At 42.6% G+C, this 16,592-nt stretch overlaps 1 protein-coding gene across 3 annotated transcripts in view; it reads right to left on the reverse strand.

Annotated features, from left to right (window-relative positions):
* Positions 1-16,592, reverse strand: part of UBE2E3 (ubiquitin conjugating enzyme E2 E3) — a 59,533-nt gene that overhangs the window by 14,763 nt on the left and 28,178 nt on the right. Inside the window, exon 1 of one of the 3 annotated variants that reach the window (XM_052792626.1) lies at positions 5,920-6,085. The exons of the other annotated variants lie outside the window; for them this stretch is intronic. Within the exon in view, the coding sequence (XP_052648586.1) occupies positions 5,920-5,957 (38 nt within the window). The 5' untranslated portion in view covers positions 5,958-6,085. Of the gene's footprint in view, positions 1-5,919; positions 6,086-16,592 lie in introns of those variants that run through there. 3 annotated transcript variants of the gene reach the window in all.

The raw sequence follows: 16,592 nt of genomic DNA on the forward strand, positions 1-16,592 counted from the left end.
CGAGCATAAGGCAGACTTGATTCAGGTGCTAAAACATTAGCCCAACAATGTACATTTCACTAGTTGAATATGAATATTTGGAGAGTTTCAAAACAAAAGCAGTTGAGGATAGGAATCTGTTTTGTATAATGCAGAATTGGAGACAGCTGAAGCAACACTTGGTACAGAGTAGGTATAAATGTAACTTGTGTATTAAAAGCATTAAAAAACCCTGTGAATGCCAGCTTTAGTTCCAAAAGCACAGCAATTCAAAGGAATGGAGAAAGCATCATGCATACAAATACACAGAAATCAATGTCTGATATGAGTTCATTATACTCCACAAAAGTGTACTATACTAAAGAAAAATGTGAAAATAATAATCATTCCAGGGGAAAAAAGTCAATAAACATCTAAGTGAAACAAGTCTCACTCAGTAAAATCTGCTTATTGAAAAGCCAGCTCCAGCCCAACTATTGCTCCCTCTAACAACATTAATTTAATGAGTAACTGTTCTGAAGGAACGTACTCTGTGGAGACAGCTGTAGCGTATGGAGCAGAAGCTGTTTGGGTTAGCCTTGGGAGGAGGGAATTGTACCCCTCCTCTAAGACAGCTGCCACTGCTCAGGAAGAGCTAAGAATTTGTGACCTGCACAGAGCTTTGCTCTAGAGCTTGGACCCCTGGTACTAGTGGACTAAGATATGCTGCAACTTCATTCCACCTTTTTACAGATCTGTCGGTGCAGAACTATGATTAAAAAGAAACGCAATTTTCCCCTACAGTCCAGATTCAAGGCAGCTGTTAGGAAAATGGCAGTTTACTGCCTGCAGTAGGATACAGCAACTCAGACCTCAGGCAAAGCAAAAGCACATGGACAGCACTGACCTCTTCCTGGGCGCTAAATCCTTTTTTCCAATAGATCAGGTTGCAGCAACAGTTGCACTGCATTCAGGAATTAGATACCGCTACAACATGGACACAGAATGGCTGTAATCTCAAGAAGAAAAGGCTCAGACTGTGTACAGGTTTTATTTGAGACTATAAGCATGCTTTATCAGTGGAAATAATATGCTTAATGACTACCATTGCAAAATTCATCAGGTTATATACCAATTCAGTATAATCCCTTCCAACATGTCCTAATATTATATATTCATACATAACTCTACTTCCTTCACATTCTCAGTCAGTTATAATTTAGTGAACGCCATTAACCACACATTTGCTTACATTTGCAATCTAGGAAAAATAATGTTCTTTCTGATAACTAATCTCAATAAAGCTCTTTCTTTGCTGCATATGCCTAATTTTAAAGTACAGCACTGCTAGAAAAATTAACTTAAGACAGGCTGCCTGCTCATTGTACTTAACAGATTCAGAGCTGAAAGGATAAACATTTTTACTAGTAGTTAGCCTGCTGGGATTGATCACTGATGTTTAGATGATTAAATATTTGTAACAAAAAACAAAGTAAAGAAGTAGTAAATATATCATTTTGATCTTAAACATTTTTACTGCAGCTAAGACAAGATCAACATTCTGTTTTACAGACAGAATAATAAATGTGACAGGGCAATGACTTGCTAAAAGTGACTGTATAGGTAAGGGACAGAATGGAGTACAGAAGCAAAGTCTCCCAAGTCTCTGACAAGTAACAAAACCACCAGTTCTCAGTGATTCCCATTCAATGCTTGAAGGTTCATCATACACCTGAACTTCAGAAACCGCACAAACACATCTTATCCTATAACCGGGGTGTGGATAGGTGCTCCCAAGAGACAACTTACAAAACAAATCCAAATGGAAAGTTTTCTTTCTTGTTTAAATCTTCCTTACTGGAATTTAAAAAATAGTGATGGAAAATAACAGTAGTAGTAGTAGCAGTAATAATAACAACAACAACAATAATGATGATGATAATAATGAAAAGATCAAACTCTGTGGCCTGGCTCTGGGTCCCTTGCACCGGAGCATGCTGCTATACCTCCCTGGAGAAGGTTACTCACCAGGTGCCCAGCTCTAACAGCAGTCCCAAGCATCACCACCCTTTTGGGCCAGGCAGAGGGAGGCAACTTCAGCCGGTCGCACTCCAGCAACTCCCAGCTGCCGTGCAGTCCGCAGGGGAGAACAGCAAGCTGGTGTGGGGTAGACTGGCAGATTGGCTCAGGCGGGGAAAGTCATAAACAGCTCTTTGATAGCTTGTTCCCCCTCCCCCACCGCACCAAGCAAATGCCAGCAGAGGAGACAACTCTGCAAAGGGAGAGATGCCGCGCATTTTCTTTGTAGGAGGTAGTTTTCCAAAGAGGTACCTGAAGACTCTTCAATAGCCCACTGATAATTTGTGAACACAAAGATCTAGCTTTTCAGGGTTACGCTTCATCTCCCTCCTGTTCCCCCTCCAGTGCAAGCAGCAGTGGCTTCCACAGGGCAGGACTCCATAGGAGTTGGAAGCTAATTACCAGATGTCTTGTAAATCTTTCCAGTCTGCACAACTTCATCCAGTTTGCAGTGTTTAACATCAGCTCTTTTGGAACCTTTTCATCCTTATTTTTGAGTAACAAATTTTCAACAAGCCAGGAGTTCTTTGTTCTCTCCTAATAAAACAACCTAAAATGTTAACAGTTCAGCATGAAACTAATGAACTAAATGCACTTTTCTGGAGATCTGAGCAGAAAGAAGTACAGGCATTTCCAGATTTATGTGAAAATTTATTAATTCTGGAAAAAGTGCTTTGGGCTGTTTCTTGAAAATAACTTTAGAACTACAAAAATGAATACAAACAACAGTTGTAAATTACTTATGTGTTTTGCCAAACGTGGCCACTCAAGTACTCTGGTTATTGAGGACAGCTTAAATGAAAATCTTAAAGGGAGCTGAAAAGAGAAGTGGACCAAGTCAGACGTTTGCTCGGATACAACTGTTCTGTCCACAAAATCTTACTCCGAATAACTGTTAGTGGCAATGCAGAGATATTCTGCAGAGCATTGAGCATTCAAGTCTACAATTTACATGAAGGGAAATGATTTTCAATTGCCTCCTCTTGGGGGACATAGTGAAAAAGATGAAGAGTGAAGGGTTAGTCAGTTGAGTATTTCTGCTCCTGCAGTCCTGCTGACACAGGAGACTGTCAGTTCTCCCTAACCTATTTCAGTGGGATCCATCCAAGTAACCGTATGGATTTAGTAAGAAGCAGGAATACAGACCCCCACTCACATGAATCCTCCAGCTGGCAGAATTGGGAAGGGTTTGAACCACCAGAGAAGAAGGCTGGTAACATCTCCATAGGTGCAGCTGATTGCAAAGCAAATGCCTGACCATGCTCTGACTGTGCTATAGAAAGAAAGATGACTCCGAACCCTAGGAAATGTGTCCTATGCCCAGGGCCAAGAGGAATGGGTGACATATAGCTTTTTGCTAGTTGTATAGCAGGAATGTTCTGTTTAACATCAAAGTTGCTTTATTTAAACTCCTTTGGCCAACAGAAACAAAGCAAGGACTTTCATCTCGGGCAAAACACCTAGGCTGCTGGATGCCACCTGCTCTGGAAAGACTCTATCATAACTAAAAATGGAAGCAGTACCTTTGCTTTTATTTTGTACAAATTCTACCCTGTGAATACTGTAGATTACGCGGTGTAAAAATAAATAACCTTTTTCAGCACTCAGTATTAAAAGTACTTAGATGCATGCATTTTGGATAATAAACCTAAAATACACTGTGCTTCTTGGTAGTTGAAGGCCATCTGCGACAAGTAGCACCTTTTTCCCCCTCCAAAATACTAACTTAAGTACCTAAAATATTGTTCTCAGTGGATTATTTTCACAAAAGCATTGAGGAAACATCAAGTTTATAGGAACTGCCACTATAGAAGGAGCAGCTATGCCCCAAACCAAGTGACACTTAAATCACAATCTTAATTTGAGCTGCTGTTGCAAGTAAACACTAGTATTAACTACAAAACCCCTGTTGCTAAAAAGAAAAGTGGCAAATGTAGAATTAGTGGCTGTGTTCACATGTGGATGACTATCCAGGAGAATTATGGTTACATGAAGCTCCCATTTTTGCAGGCACAGAATGACATGATCCCTCCACCACCGGTATGGCCACAGCTCCCAAGCAGCAAAACTCAGAGAGGACTTGACCTTTCTACCACATGTTACATCCCTCGTGCCTTTGGAAGAAAGGAAGCAAGAGGCCTCATTCGTTCAAAAGAATTCAGGACAACAGGGTAGAAGAGTTGCCCCCATTTACAGAAGTGCAACTGCAGTACCTGAAGGACAGTGCTGCTCCTGAACTACATGACCATGATGAACTTGAGGCCCACGTGGATATGCCATACAGGAGCCAAAAGTGTAATGCTAAGGCAGCAACAGTGTTTTTTTCCAATCAGACTAAAAGCAATGAACTGTTTGAAATATATTCTAGGAAGGGAAGTACTGCAAAATCTGGTACTATTCTGCTAAGAGTTGATGCTGAAGTGATGATGCCAGTAATTTCTATCTGACTTTTTCCATATGCTTTTCTTGCAGACAATAGGAACAGTCACTCTGGTCAGTTCTAAGGAGCCCACCCTAAGTTTTTGTGTATTAAAGATAAAAAAAAGATTAACACTGTTTTCCTCCAGGGCACTTGTCTCCCCATGCTATCCTGAATGCCTTAAACACTTATGAATGCTTCTTTTCTTTAAAAGTTAACAAATTTCAGTCATTATTACAGCAATTTTACAAGTGTGGCTTTGTGAAAAGATAAATCTTCTAACATGCTCTGAAACAGTCAATCTACAACACTTTCACGTGCCTCTCAAACACTTCAGAGCAGGCACCTCCCTTTAAAGATCTGCCCTGGAGAGACCTCCAGCACCTGGCACGACCTCATTAAACACTGACTCATCTGAGCCATGGAAGAAGCAGCAGTCCACCTTTAATACAAGGCACTAAACCACTGAAGGTATAAAGACAGTGATTAGCAATATGAAGTGGAGTATATCATGATGATACATTCTTGATGATGCTTCTTAGCTTTCTTCTTTCCATTTTTAAAGCTTTATATATACTCTGCAGATTAGCATGTCTGTGCTTCTCAGATCAACTAAGTGGCTATGCCAAGCCTTCCTACAAACAAGAATTACATTAGTCACTTAAACATCAACTGCCTACACAGTCATAAACTAATCCACCCAGCTCAATTATATTGCAGTTACAAATCCTGACCAGACCTACAGTCCAATGGGGGGAGAACTTTGTGGACCACAGAAAAGGGTGAACTCGCTGGGCTCTGGGGAGTGGGTGCCATTGGGACACACCTCGGAAACCCGAGCATCCTCCCCAGAAAGCAGGTATGGAGCAGAGGGAAGCCATCTCTCAAATACCTGGGCCTTGAAAATCTCCAATGCCCTGAAGGTCAAGCTCCACCTCGAATCCATCTAAAAGCCAGGCACTCCCAACAAAGTGCTGCCTAACAAACAAGCACAGGCTGGATTTTAGCTTCTGAATGGTCTCTAGCCACAGCTCCAAGCAGTGTATCATGGAGTCAAGGCACAAGGTGAAGCAGGTACGGATAAGGGCCGCGTTCAAAACAACATGGTACACTCAATATGCCAAGCACAAATAAACTAGACATAGCTGTCTATTTGGCATCACAAAGCATCCAACAAAAACTAAATCCTAACTTTCAAACACCAACTTCCCCCCACCTTCATCTACTTGCTGTTTGATTAATTTTGACAAGTTAGGTCCACAAAACTAATGTACTACTTCTGCAGACGGTATGTTTCCAGCCTCCTCATAGTTCAAATTTTCAAGCTCTTCTACACCTTCCCACTCCATTCACAGCCTTCTCAACCTCCCTTCAGAAATGCAAGGAAAGTATGTCTTCCACTAAAATCTCAGCCAGCAGAGACCGACCACAGTTCTCCCAGAATGTGCCTACATTTGCTCTACCTCTCTCCCTCCGTTTGGCTCAGCCGAACACCTCCCATCCAGTCTCAAAGTGATCTTCTTCCTCTTCCCTTGAATGGGCTGCAAAGGGAAGGTGATGGCCAGCAACAGCTTTCAGTCCTGGCATCTTCCATGTGGGAGAACTAGCTGGACGTTTTCAATTTTGGAAATAGGCTGTGCAGAGAATGAGAGTAACAAGATGTTTAGGTGGTTTAGTACTACTCCTTAGTACTCCTTCAAACTGTTACTCTTCTTACAATGAAGATAATGTTCATCTCCTGAAGACAAAATTCTTTTTCCTTGACAATCTAACAGACTCAAGGAAGAAATATTAGTTATAAATTACATAGTTATCTGCTTCATATCTACCAAAAATATTCATCAGATAGACAGCAATACCTAAGTATCTTTCCCCATCGCTGTTTCCAACACAGATTGAATTATTCACCTTAGATTCATATTCAAACATGGAGAAGTTTTGTTTGTAAAACTTTTCTTCTGAGCATGCCTGACATAACCACATAACAACAAGAAACTACTGAAGACTAGAGTATTTTTTCGTCCTGGATTTCTAGTCAAATGAATGCAATGATCCTCTTTGTGCATGGTAAAATACTTCTTAATTGGTTTATGCCTGTTGCATAATAATATAGAAATAATCTATCATGTTTTTACTATAAACTAAGTCTAAAGAGGATGATACACTGCCTCTAGCTGTTTGCATGTTAATTTCAAACAACTATATCCATGCAAATCTGCTGTAGTTACCTGAAATACTTTGATCTGTTAACAGTCTTATATTTCTACTGTCAACATTTATTTCTCCTTAAAAATCTTTCTTTTTAATCTAGAAATATTTCAATAGTGAAGAATAGAAATAGAAGAGCAAAATGATATGGAAATATTAGAGGAGACTGGTTAAATATTCATAAACTAGGAAATGCTAAATTTGAAGTTACACACGGCGATCTAAATTCTAAGCTCTCCTACAAGTTCCTGAAGTTCCCTTTAACTACCTGACTATACACTCTACCTTAAATAATTTTTCACAACTTCAGAGACACCACCTTTTAGTAAGACAAATATTTTGTGTCTGTAACCTATAAAGCAAATTGTCTATGCCCAGCTTCCTGCCAGTGAAAAATACCAAAATACCTAAGAACACCTATGGCTCGTATGCTGAGCCAAGTTCACCACTAACATATCCTCTGAAACAACTACGAGGAAGACAGTTCCACTGTTAAAGTGAATTACATGTTATATGATTATTAACCCTGACAGGAAAGGAAAAGTCTTGGAGAATAGTGGGTTTTTTCTAGAAAAAACATCAAACTAATGCCAGCGTTGTAACATGAAGATGATGTAAATATACAAAAAAGAAAATCTTACAGGATGTATTAAGTGTGTATGAAAACATAGGCAAAAATAGCACCATCAGTTTGAAAAACAAACAGTAATTTAAAGGGACTGTAGTGTATAGGACAGTTGTACGTTTTAGAGATACTGCAAGAAGTCTGCTTAACATAAAAAAATGCGTATGTATAAACATTCAGATTTGAAATTGTTTTACATTTGGGCATTTGTAAAGTTATCCAAGCAGCAGCAGCAGATGCATTCCTTCTGAGCTTAGCACTCGGAATCCTTGTATTTTGTAAGAAAGTCGAAAAATGGTAAGGCATAAAAAACCCTCTCACTTCTTCACAGTAAATTCTTAGTGAAACAGTCTAAGAGTTTGCTTGCTTGGTTGCTCTCAGTCCCCTGACCATTACATTTTATAAACTTGTCAAGTAAAAGACTTGTTTCCCTGCCTCCTGCTTTCTTTCAGCTACATGACACTGCTGTTACTTCCCTGCAACTTGTAGCTAAATCAGAGCTTGAGACAATACATGTCAATACTCAAATATCCGCAAAAAAGACATAGGATTGAATAATTTATTCTGCAGACCCCCAAGAGTGAGAATGACTTTCATCTGTAAAGAAATCATCTCATCTTCCCTCTATCTCAATAAATAAAACTGTCCTTTTTTTTTTTTTTTTTAATTTGGAACATGTAAACAACTGAAACATTTGCTTTCTTTGGATTTAGTTTTCTCAAACACTTTATTTTTACTTTAGCTGAAGAGCCAGATTCAAAATATATCTGTATTACTGAAGAAGACAAAAAATGATCCTAGCAGCAGCACGTCTAACCGTAAACCAGCTCTCCCTGACAGACAGAGAAAGTTCATCAGCCTGAGGCTGGATATCCCAGTCTTGCAGCACAGAAACACACACAGAAGACACATTGGCAAAAGCACCCCAAACCCACTTAAAACCTACAAAAACATTCTCAAGGATTTCTGCACAGCTACCGAATCATGACCGAATCCTTCAAGAATGATCAGGCTCCACCAGTAGAAACAAGCAACTAGTAAGAAGCAAGAGCAGCAGAAAAACTCTGCCATTGTGTGGTGCACATAAATAACATGGACAAATATTAAAGTTTCTTTTCCTGAAACTCACCTCTGTGCCACCAGGCTGCTCTGCTCTGGGAATATATGCCATGCCAAGAGGCTGAGGGAGGCACGAGCTGGCCTTGTCTGTGGTGACTCCATGAATGAAGTCTGTGTCGTGGCTTAACCCCAGCCAGCAACTAAACACCACGCAGCCGCTCACTCACTCCCCCCCACCCAGTGGGATGGGGGAGAAAATCGGGAAAAGAAGCAAAACCCGTGGGCTGAGATAAGAACGGTTTAATAGAACAGAAAAGAAGAAACTAATAATTATAATGATAACACTAATAAAATGACAACAGCAATAATGAAAGGATTGGAATGTACAAATGATGCGCAGTGCAATTGCTCACCACCTGCCGACCGACACCCAGCCAGTCCCCCGAGCGGCGAATCCCTGCCCCCCCCCTTCCCCGTTTCTGTACTGGATGGGACGTCCCATGGTATGGAATACCCCGTTGGCCAGTTTGGGTCAGCTGCCCTGGCTGTGTCCTGTGCCAACTTCTTGTGCCCCTCTAGCTTTCTCACTGGCTGGGCATGAGAAGCTGAAAAATCCTTGACATTAGTCTAAACACTACTGAGCAACAACTGAAAACATCAGTGTTATCAACATTCTTCGCTCTGAACTCAAAACATAGCACTGTACCAGCTACTAGGAAGACAGTTAACTCTATCCCAGCTGAAACCAGGACAGTCTGGAAACAAGCCAGCTCGCGTCTGAGTGCAGCATCAATCCATTTCCCCAACTGGCGTTAAGACAGGTAATGCTGAGGAGAAGTTAAAGCTATCTATATGGCATTTATTGATTCAGGGCTCTTACCAGCTGGACAGTGCCTTAGCTGTGCCCTACTCCGTAACTGAGAGTTTTCAAAGTCAAACACCACCTCCAGACTTCAATGGATCCCATGGGTGTTGTAACAACAAAAACCCACAACAACAAACCAGAAAGACCCAACCCCCAAAAACTAAACCCTCAAACTCCATGTGGTTGGTTTTTTTTAATCACATTTTCCTCAGAAACACCAAAAATAAACTCTTCCGAGGTAGGGAGTAATTTGCTTATTTGACGAAGTAAACCAGACAATGTCAGCAGACTCATGGCATCCCAAGGAATTGTAACCAAATGAGGGTGCTCGCATGGATTTTAAAGAAAGATAAATCTGGCTGGAAAGGGGTTAGTATTGTTCCCTCAGCCCTGGGGGCCTGCCCCCATATGTCCTGCACCAAAATGATGGACAAGGTGCCTTATACTAGACCTGTTACTGGTCTTAGATGGGAATACCTGTTGGAGGAGAGGTTACAGATGTCTTTGTCCTGGCAGAAGTACCACACACACAGCAACAAGCAATACCAAGTCTGAAATTTGACTCCAAGGCAACATTCAACTTCTTTTCTGCATGCTGATGCAACGTTAACTTTTGAAGCCTAATCATGATCATTGAAATTTCAATAAAGTCGCTCCACTGTTGAACAACAAACTGAAACATGTTATCAGGCAGGGATTTGTTCAGAGCAGCCAAGGATACACTTGGCACGTCCCACTCCTCTGTTCGTTTCAGTGGGGCTGTTCCAGAACAAACATACATTCAGAAAAATTTAAATAGTCTGGAGCAGCTGGATGCAATCTTGATTCTTACTTAGGAGAGCAGCGTTCAAAAGCCTGTCCAAAAATGAACCAAAAGCCACATGCTCAGGTCCAAACTCAGAGGAGGAATTCACATGACTGTGAATGAGGTGGGTGGGTCTGTGGGAACTGGTGGAGAGGAGCGGTGAGGAGAGGACCACTTTCCCAGTGGTTATGGAAAGTCAGACAGCAGCTCAGTTTTATTATCTGGGAAATGCTACAAATGTCAGCAGCAAGGGGTCAACTAAAAGGAGCCTTAAAATGATAAATGAGATCAGCGTAATACCCAGTATTACCTTCTGTTCCTAAAGAGATAAGAGTTTCTGTTGGCTGGAATAATTTTAGAAACACCCCATGCAGAACATATTACAGGAGGATATTCTATTCTCCCCTTTCCTGCAGATTTACCAGAGACTTTGACTAGCTCTCAGGGCACCGAGGGGATCTATTGGGAAGAGTTGGTTTCTCACAACTAGCCACTGCCTTTGTCAGTCTGATGAGCAGGTTTAGCTCTTGAGCTGTTAAGGGCTTTTAGTTGCAAATCCAAGAAATGTGCAACAGGGCAGCAGAGAGGGAGGCAATGAAGACCAATGAAGACCCAAAACTCAGGACATTTTTCTATTTAAATGCTTTCTGGATAGATGCTCCCCCCAAATTTAATGGAGGAGGTAGAAAAGACTTCAGCAAAGCTATTTTAATCTGTATCTTTTCATAGGATATAGGAAATATTTTGCTGGTATTGGCTACGTAGAGCATTATTAAAACGAACAAGTGTACTCAGTCCCTTTGAATACTGTTCTCAGTTAGTCTGGTCTGAGGCTTGACTAATGTCACTGAAGTTAATGGAGTTGCTTTATACCAACACAATATTATATTTTAGACACTAAGAAATGCTAGTAAGAATTAATTTACTTAATTCAAAATTCTTAGAAAGACAGCAACTTGTGCTTTTATCTATAAACGTATAGTAAAAGCATAAAGAATACTTTAATGTATTGCTAATGAATGAACATTAAGAATTAACATTTAACAATTAACAATAATTAGCAATTATATATAGCTAATGAATTAGTATAGCTAATGAATTAATAAGCAGTGTAAAAAGAGGCAATAAAACTGAAAATGAAACAGACCTCCAGTGCTTTAGATAAAAATTGATTTATAATTTCTTCTGATTTAATATTTGTTTTACAGAAAAATCTCTCAGAACCTCTACAATCTCTGAATAAAATACAAAATCTCTTGGAATAAGATACAATCTCTTAGCATAAGACACAAAATCTCTTCAGGTTAATTCACTGTTCTTTTGAGCAAAGACAAAAACTACAATCTTATTATTTGGGTTTCTTGGTAAACAGATTAGATCCACAGATGCAGCTACTGTGTTACATATGCATGTGACAACCGCTGGCATATTGCTCTAGCAGTGCTCAAGAACACATTTCTCTACCAGTTAAACAATCTTTCCCAAAATAAACACATCCTTTCTGTTATCACAAGCTATAAAGCAGTTCAAGAGCCCTGAAATGATCTTTTCATTAGTTTGAGATGCTTAAGCATCTCAGTACTGAAACGTCCCATATAAGCCTTATGAGACGGGAAGAGTATAAATCCTGCTCTCTCATTCCCTTAATGAGAATGCCTAATAAAAATGTAAACTAATCCTCTTGGCTGCCACTATCCTGTCTACTGAATGAAATCTTCCTTTTCTCCCTCATATATTTATATAACTTTAAAGCTACAGTATCAGTATGGCTGTTTGAGATTACTCATTCAATGCCACAAGCTGGCACTAGTTTCTTAACTTCCCTCTTTTTTTTTGTTTTGTTTTGGTTTTTTTTTTCCCTTGTCTGAGACCAGACAAGATCACCCCACCTGTTAGTAAATCCATCCTCTTCAAGTCAATACTGTAATAGCCTCACTGAAGTCCATCCTCCCTCAACAAAGCAATCACAAACTCCTTAGCTTGCAACATTTCCTTGTCCTCCTAATTCAAACAAATACAGACGGTGCTTCTCCTGCAATGTTTGTCACTATTATTAGCTAGGTGGACACTTCTGCCTCCTGTTCTGCTTACTCAGATGTCCTTGCTCAGCCCTTTTCCTGTATCCCCGGGGTCTCTCCAGGGAAGCAAGAGTTTCAGGCAGGCAACAACCTGACTGCCCAGCAACAAAAGGAAGAGAGTGGAGATTTCAGCTCATTTTCATGCCTGACCTGGAAGCCAGCCAAGAATGCCAGCAGTACCTCTGGACAATTTGAAAAGCTGCAAAAGAAAAAATAATCCCAAAGCCTCCAGCTAAAAGCCAGGGGTTATAAGAGAGATCCCAGAAACCCTGGGATGATGCAGAAAAGCAAGTTGTCTGGAGAATGGGTCAGGAAAGGAGTTGAAGCACAGGCTATTCTCGGACGCAGCCAGCAATCACAGCTAACCACAGAGGAGAGACATGCCGCCCGCGCCAGCCTGCTTTTACCACCGCCTGGCCAAAAGCAGGATCACAAGATGTGTTTCAAGGCAAAGAGGTACTATGGTGGAAGCTGGCAGAAAGAACACGTAGAAGATGAGACTGTTGGAGAGGTGGGCTGTCTTTCACCACACAAAGCTGGAAGCAAAAGCATGCTCATTTGGTCCTGATTGGCCGTTGAAATAGCTGTCAAGCCTACTGCTAAGGAAGCATTTCTCCAAGCTCACTCCTGAAAGCACACATCTTGCCAGGGACCAAACAGGGAGAAGGCTGCAAATCCGCTCTTCCCTTCTGCAGTAGACTGCTGCTCTTGTAGCATGGTTAGCAGGTGAAAAGAAGTGCTTGGGCCCCAGCTAGCCCAAGGTACTCCCAGGGGACACAGCTGGACAAAATGGTCTTTTAGGTGTGCTTCTCCACACTCTTGCTGGGTGCCCTCCCTCCTACTGCCCCATGTTTGCCAAATCACAGCTTTGGAATGGACTGGCAGGCACCCAAGCTTGTTCCTGGCTCTCCCAGGTAAACGCTTACTGCCAAGGAGATGTACTTTCCCTGGAAACAGCAATCCTCCCCCTCCTTGTCTCACATCCAACAGGGTGAGAGAGTGTCTCCCTGGCCAGAGAGCAGGCTGCCAGGCAGAGAAGGTGCTCAGAACTGGAGTACCCATGAACATCAAAAGAAAGCAGGAACTGAACACCACTACTCCTTTGTGAGTTTGTGCAACAGAAATTAGACCACTTAGGAGACAGCCTCCAGCTCATTTGTTTATTATGAGGTGCCTAATGCATAATTAGGCAGGGGGCCCTGCCCTTCAAAGTGCCTCTTTTTTCAGCCTGTGCTCTAACCTTTTGATGAAAAACAGAAGAAAGGAACCGAGTGTGTTTAGTACATGTAATATAAGCAGGTCTGGTGGCATGCTGATACTTCCCTGTCTCCAAGGAGAGGATAACAGCTGTCTTGCTGCTTCAACCTCCTGCTCCTGAGTTGATTCATGCAGTGTCTGAAAAAAATAAAGCTACGCCACAGTGCCTCCAAGCTGGGGGACAGGCAGAGGAGAGCATCTTGCACAAGCCTCATTACGCAGCCCTACACACAAAATGTCCCACACCAACCACGCTGTCCCTGCACAAATCATGACTCTTTCCTCCCAGCAAGACCCAGTCAAACGTTCTGTTTTTTTCTAACACTTTGTTTTTATGCAAAAAAACCCATTTTTCTTTTTACTTCAGTATTGCCATTTTCCTGGAGCACTAGAAGGTACGAAGCAAGGGAAGAGCTTCTCCTGAGAAACGCTCTGTCAGTCTTCCCACACCAGGCTGCTCCTGTTGCCTTCAAACAAGTGCAGGACATGGAGGTGGTCTCTCTCAGGGGCACCGGCCATCTTGCCTTAGTTATGTTGGTCTCTGGTGTATTCATACAGCTCCTTGCAGGATCCTGTGATGTTTTCGTACCGAGCAGGCAGCCTTCGAGATGAAGTCGGGCCAGCTGGTTTTCCCTTACAGTATTCATCCCTCTGTGAAGCTCTGCCTTCTGGCAGTCTCTGCAGCATGTATTGTCAGGCCTGGCAGCTCACCTGCACTTCACACTCCTTGCCACCCTCCCAGCAGCACGGGAAGGGGAGCTCGCCGCCACCGCTGCCTCAGCCCCACTCAGCGTTTCCTAATGCTGGCAGCCACACACCCCAGTTCCACACGGAGAGCAGCTCCCAGAGGAGACAGCAAATCAAGACAGACCCTCTGGCAGCTGCCCACTGCCTGCAAGCCTGGTGTGCACTTTCTAAATACGCACATGACTCCACGTAAGAGCTCGCTGACGCCACGGTGCCCCTCACCACAGTCCTCCCGCACAAGGGCTGAGGCCTTTCTGAGCTCCCAGCTTCCAGCACTTAACGCGACTTTGTTCCATGTTCAGAGAACAGACCCAACAAATGTCATTCAAGCTGTTTTGCTCTGAAACAACAGAAGTGGGATGAAATCACCTGCAATCTCACAAAGTTGTGTTTCAGGTGCTGAGGGCAAGCAGAAGGGGTGTTTTTTTATTACAACTGATTCAAAGCAAACAGAGAAATTCACATGCCTGGCACTGCAGTGAGACATCAGATCTACTTTAGATGATCTCCTGCAATGCTGACGTTACACTGGGAGCTCAGCTCTGCACAGAGGAAAACAACTTCTGCAGTGATGGCAGCGACTTGTAACACAGATCCTCAAACCTGCTTCTCACAACCACTAAAAACTACATTTGCTTCCATTTGGCATTTTTCCCACCCTCCTGGAAACGCCATGGTTAAACAGTTGGGGTTTTTTCCAAAAAGTTGTGACTTAAAATAAACACAAAGTTTCTTTTGAAGATGAGAACATAATCCCAATTTCAGTGATCATACACCTGCTAGAGGAATAGTGCTGCTCAGCACCCAGGCCCAGCGTCTCCGCCACGGACAGGCAGACAGACAGACACACACACAGAGCACTGGCAGCTGGGCAGCCACCTCCAGACACTGCCCATTTCTGCCTGGTGCCTGAAAGGGACCGATCTTCTGGAGTGAAGCACCCTGAGGCTCATCTCCTCCCATCACCATGGATATGCAGACATCTCCTATTCAAACAGGAGCTGCCAAAGAAGGGAGTGAATGAGGAGAATCTGCAGCAGCAGTTGCTAGGGGTTATAAGCTGCTCCTGCAACAGAAGAGGACAGCTCAGAAAGACATTCTGACTCCAGATCTGACTTTTTATCCCACCACTCACCCAGCTTACAGCCCAAAGCCTTTGCAGGATACTGCTCCCCCTTATTTGGGTCATTGCCCATCAATGTGCACGGCTAACAAATTCAACAGCTGCAAATCAGGCAGGGAAAAGGGGGTTTTGAGATCTATGACTGCTTCATCTGGCTTACACCTGCATTTCTGGCATATGTGCAAAGTGCATCCAGATCACACTTTCTTCACCATAGACAGGGACCACAGGAATTGCCTGCATCGTGTGGAAAATGTACTCAATTGACTTCTACCAAGGACCAAGATCCTCTGTAAGACACCCTGAAAGGGGTAAGTGCTACCTCCCTATGCGGGGTAACAGCCTGAGCTCTATTTCCTAATTATGTCTGACCTGGAGGTCATCAAGGCAAGCCATCCAGCTCTCTTTTTCAACCAAGCGGGAGAACCATTAGCTACAGCAGGTAAACTCCACAGAGCAAAAACTGTCCTTCTGAATGTGTTTGTGTTAGGATTAGCACAACAGGGTCCCCTGACAAGCACCCCAAGAAAAAAAACAAAGGACGTATTTGCAGTGTTGAGAAGGCCTGTACAAACAGACAGTGCAAATGAACAAGAGCCCATGTTACCTTTCAACCCTCTTCCTGGGTAGCACTAGGGGTTGCCAACCCTTCTCCCACATGTGAGCCCGGAGACACTCCTGCCCTGAGCATTATGCCCTTCAGCACTTACTGATGACAAAAGAAGGTGCAGTTTACACTTACTTTTACAGCTCCATTAAAAGGTGACCTGCAAATAAAAAAAAAAATCAAGCACATTTAGTATTATGTGCTGAATGCCCCCAAATAAACAGGATTAGAAGAGTATTCAGCCCTCATGTAAAAATTAGCCGAAAAAACTGGCACTGAATGTGTACTTTGATTTTACGGTCATGAAACAGAGTCCTTCCTAAGAGCAATGTAGTGAGCAGATCCTGACAACTATTGGCTTCACATTTCCACCTCTTGCTGCTTGCAGACAGTGAGCGTACTGGGATGGTGGTGCGGCAGAAATATTATTCCTTTGAATGGCATATTCCTGAAATGGCCACAAGAAATCTGGCAAAGGCGAGGGGACAGCAGGCAGGTCCCACTTCCCCTGCTTTCTCTCTCCTCACCCTGCTCAGGCACCAAAGGCTATGGTTTCCAAATGCACTGACCTGACACTAGGCTAAACCCCATGCAGAGCCACTGGTGGATCAGACATCTTTGAAGATGAGGCTTTGAGATCTGTTAAAAATATTAGCAGTGCATTGCGCAGCTATAGGTAGAGCATTCCCCCCGTAAAATAACTGAACACAATAGCTATTTCCAACTCGCAATCACCACTGCTTTCCCCTCTTCCTTCTGCGT

This window comes from Harpia harpyja, chromosome 7, assembly GCF_026419915.1.
Source record: "Harpia harpyja isolate bHarHar1 chromosome 7, bHarHar1 primary haplotype, whole genome shotgun sequence".
Taxonomy (NCBI): Eukaryota; Metazoa; Chordata; class Aves; order Accipitriformes; family Accipitridae; genus Harpia; species Harpia harpyja.